Source organism: Accipiter gentilis, chromosome 26 (assembly GCF_929443795.1).
Source record: "Accipiter gentilis chromosome 26, bAccGen1.1, whole genome shotgun sequence".
NCBI lineage: Eukaryota > Metazoa > Chordata > Aves > Accipitriformes > Accipitridae > Astur > Astur gentilis.
In genome coordinates this window covers 22,683,081-22,686,285 of record NC_064905.1, presented here as the reverse complement: position 1 = coordinate 22,686,285, position 3,205 = coordinate 22,683,081, and the positions used below count along the sequence as shown (strand labels likewise).

Genomic DNA, 3,205 nt, shown 5'->3' with positions numbered 1-3,205 from the left:
AGCCGCCAGCCCGCAACGCAACCTGCTGGGCAGAGCCGGGGGGCGGGACCGGGCCGCCGCTCACCAATCAGACGGCGGCGCTCGTACGCTGCGAGCCAATAGCAGCCCCGGAGAGCCCGTCCCGAAGGTCAGCGGAGAGCCAGCAGGCTAGGTCGAGCGAGCGCACGAACCCCGCTGCGACATCTTTGGGGGGTGCTCTTAAAGGGGCAGCGCGCACCCGCGCCCGGGCAGCCGGCCGAGGGGGCGCCCCCAGCGGCAGCCCCGCCGGGGCAGGTGGATGTATTTTATTGTTTTCCCCCCTTTTTCGACGTTCCCGTAGGGGGGAGCCGCGGTCCGTGTGCCGCCCTGCGGACTCGGGCCTGTGCGCCGACGAACCCGGCGGCAGCGACGCGCTCCCGGTCTCCCGGAGGCGGGTCGGTGCCGAGGCCTCTGCTGCGGCTGTGTACGCGCAGAGGCCCAGCGCCGCGCCTTCGGCGGGCTCCGCCGGTGCGAGCGCAGCACGGGCAACTCCGGCTTGCCGTACCGGCCAGGCCCCCGAGACCCCGCCGCGCCCCCAGCCAGCAGGCCGCCGGCCCTGCCCTGCTTGGCGCTGGCTCTGCAGCGGGGTTCTGCCCGCCCAGGGGGGGGCCGCGCACCAGGACGGCTCTGTTCCCGCCGAGCGCGGCAGGGGAGCGGGACGGCAGGAGGCGGACCGGCGCACTGCCTCCCCGCCGGGTCGCGTTCCCTCCGCCCCGGCTCTCACAGGCAGCGGCGGGAGCCAGCGGCCTTCGCGCTACAAAAGGCCCGCGCCCGCAGCGCCCTCCCGCCTGCCCGCCCCTGCCGGGCCGCCGCCACCCCCCTCCGCTGCCTTGGTACAGTCCCGCCCCGCCCGGCCCCCGCTGCCTTGGTACAGCCTGGCCCCGCCCCGCCGCCGATGGGCGGGGCGTTCCGTCTCCCGTCAGGCGCGGCGGTCCGGCAGCATGGCGGTGAGTGCGGACGCGGAGTGAGAGCTCCGCGCCCGGCCCGGCGGGTCCCGCTTTGGGGCCGCGGTTCGCGGCGGGGCGTGTGCGGCGGTGTCCGCCTGGGGGCCGCCTGGGGGCCGCGGGCCCTTCGCGCGGGACCGGCCGCCTCCTGGCGCCGGTGGCTGGGCTCCCCGCGGTCCCCTCAGCGCTCGCGGGGCCGTCCCGCTTCCCAGCGCGGTTCTGCGGTGTGTGGAGCTGCAGGAGAGCGATCCCGAGGGGCAGGCCTGCCCTCGGAGGGGTGGTGGTGGGGGCATAGTCGTCTCTAGCAGTCTTTGGCTGTTTCCTAGTCGGGTCAGCCGCCGGTGCCGGTAGGCAGTATGCCTGGGCAGCTTACTCGGCTGACAAACGCTTTGAAAGCCCAAACGACTTTCAGCAGCTAGTTTCGTGGTTTTACAGGTGGCATAACAGTGCATAAAATGGTGGAGCCACGCTAAGGTGAATGATGCAGTACAACAGGAGAACAAGAGACTAGTGATTAGACTTCCTGGCATGAGTTAGAACCTTTCATTAAATTACCATAATATCTTTGCTTTTCTTTTAAAGGTGTTTTGAGGTTTGCTGTAGTACTTTTATTGTTAATCAGATTTATGTTTGCTTATGTGAGTAAAGCTAGGTACAACTTCTGCCCCAGATACCTTAGTAGTGCCTTGATCTTGGGGGGGAAAAAACCCAAACCCTCAAACTTTGTGAATGTCAAGCTTTAGGACTGTGGTATCTGTAGTGTGTGTATCCTTTAATGCTTGCAATATGTTGTATGAGAAAAGAATAAAGAGAGGGAATATTTAACACTTAATGGTGGTGCTTAAACACCAGTGGAATACTTTACCTGAAGAACTCTCTTTGTGAACTACAGTTAGAGTTGACTTGTATGACAGACTCTTCTGGTGTAGGAAGTACTATTCCTGCTTAGTGTATAGCAAGATGAAGAAACGTTACATGGGGTTTATGAAGAGTCTGGAACAAAACCAGAATTCCATGGTGTTTTTTTCACTTAAAATTTATATCCACTCCTCTCTCCTCAATTCAGACACCTCTGAATTTGTTAGTTATTGCTAAAACGATCAGTTTGTTTTTGTGTGTTATGTTGGCTACGATAGTCCTTTGCCTTGGCAAATGCTTTCCTTACAGATTTTAGATCTTGTCTCAGAAGGCTGAATCTCAAGGATACGCATTTACATATCTGATCATTGATCGCGTTAATGATTCTTTGTTGTGAGATTATGCTGCAGTGTTATGGGGTCCGGAGAAATGCTTGCCCATAACAAAAGGAGTTTAGGATTTGTCTATAATATGTTACAGTTCTGTATTTAGTAATCCATTCGGCCAAACTTTTCTTCTTCTCTCCGTTTAACAGGAACGTAAAGGGACAGCAAAAGTCGATTTCCTGAAGAAAATTGAGAAAGAGGTCCAGCAAAAGTGGGATGATGACCGAGTCTTTGAGATTGATGCTTTGGATAGGCAGAAACAAAAGAGGTATCATTACATTTTTTAACAGGTTTTATCTTTAACTGCTTGAAATTTCTTTTCAGGGGACCTTTTCTCCTTCAAAACCCAGGGGGGGAAAAAAGTGCCTCTTTTGAATGAATAGTACTCTTGTACTTGCTTATGCATTAAGTTGGCATTTCCATAGCTGACAACATAAAGCAGTGGTGTACATGTGTTGGGCAAGTTCCATTAGGATGAAAAAAGCCTTCTCATTCCTTGGTAGTATCAGTACCCTCTGAGATTTTAAAAATGGATTCTCTTTGGTGACTTCTACTCTTTGACATGGAGGATACTTCTTAATGGGATGCCTGAGCCCTTACTAGTGGGAAGGCTTTTACCCTCCCAGTTAGAAAGGACCACTCCTTTCTCTGGAGGAAGGTGTGTACTTGCTCTGCTTCACTGAGAAAAGAAAATTGTTAAACAAATATCTTGGGTCCTGGTGTAGGCCAACCTGTTTTACTTTGTGTAGAAGTGGATCAAGGCCAGGCGTGTGATCATTACTGTTCCTCAGGTGAGGTGCTGTGATTTCTTTTCATACATGAACCGTATTGCAGAAGTTTGTCCCGCTACCTTGTTAGTCATAGACCTTCAGTTTACACTTCTGTTGTGAACTGCAGCTCCAGCAAAATAAGTTCCAGGACTGAGTAAAGAGTGAAGGACCCAAATGGGCCAGAAGATTTGAATGCAAAATTAGGAGGTGTAATAACTGTTGTGTGGGG

At 54.9% G+C, this 3,205-nt stretch overlaps 1 protein-coding gene across 4 annotated transcripts in view; it reads left to right on the top strand.

Moving 5' to 3' along the window:
- Window positions 1-899: 899 nt before the first annotated feature.
- Window positions 900-3,205, top strand: part of LARS1 (leucyl-tRNA synthetase 1) — a 42,089-nt gene continuing 39,783 nt past the window's right edge. For all 4 annotated transcript variants that reach the window (XR_007509732.1, XM_049830036.1, XM_049830035.1 and 1 more), the window contains exons 1-2: window positions 900-965; window positions 2,356-2,474. Coding sequence is in view for 3 of the 4 variants with exons in the window: in XM_049830036.1 (XP_049685993.1) it covers window positions 960-965; window positions 2,356-2,474 (125 nt within the window). In the remaining variant the exon portion in view is untranslated. The remainder of the gene's footprint in view (window positions 966-2,355; window positions 2,475-3,205) is intronic.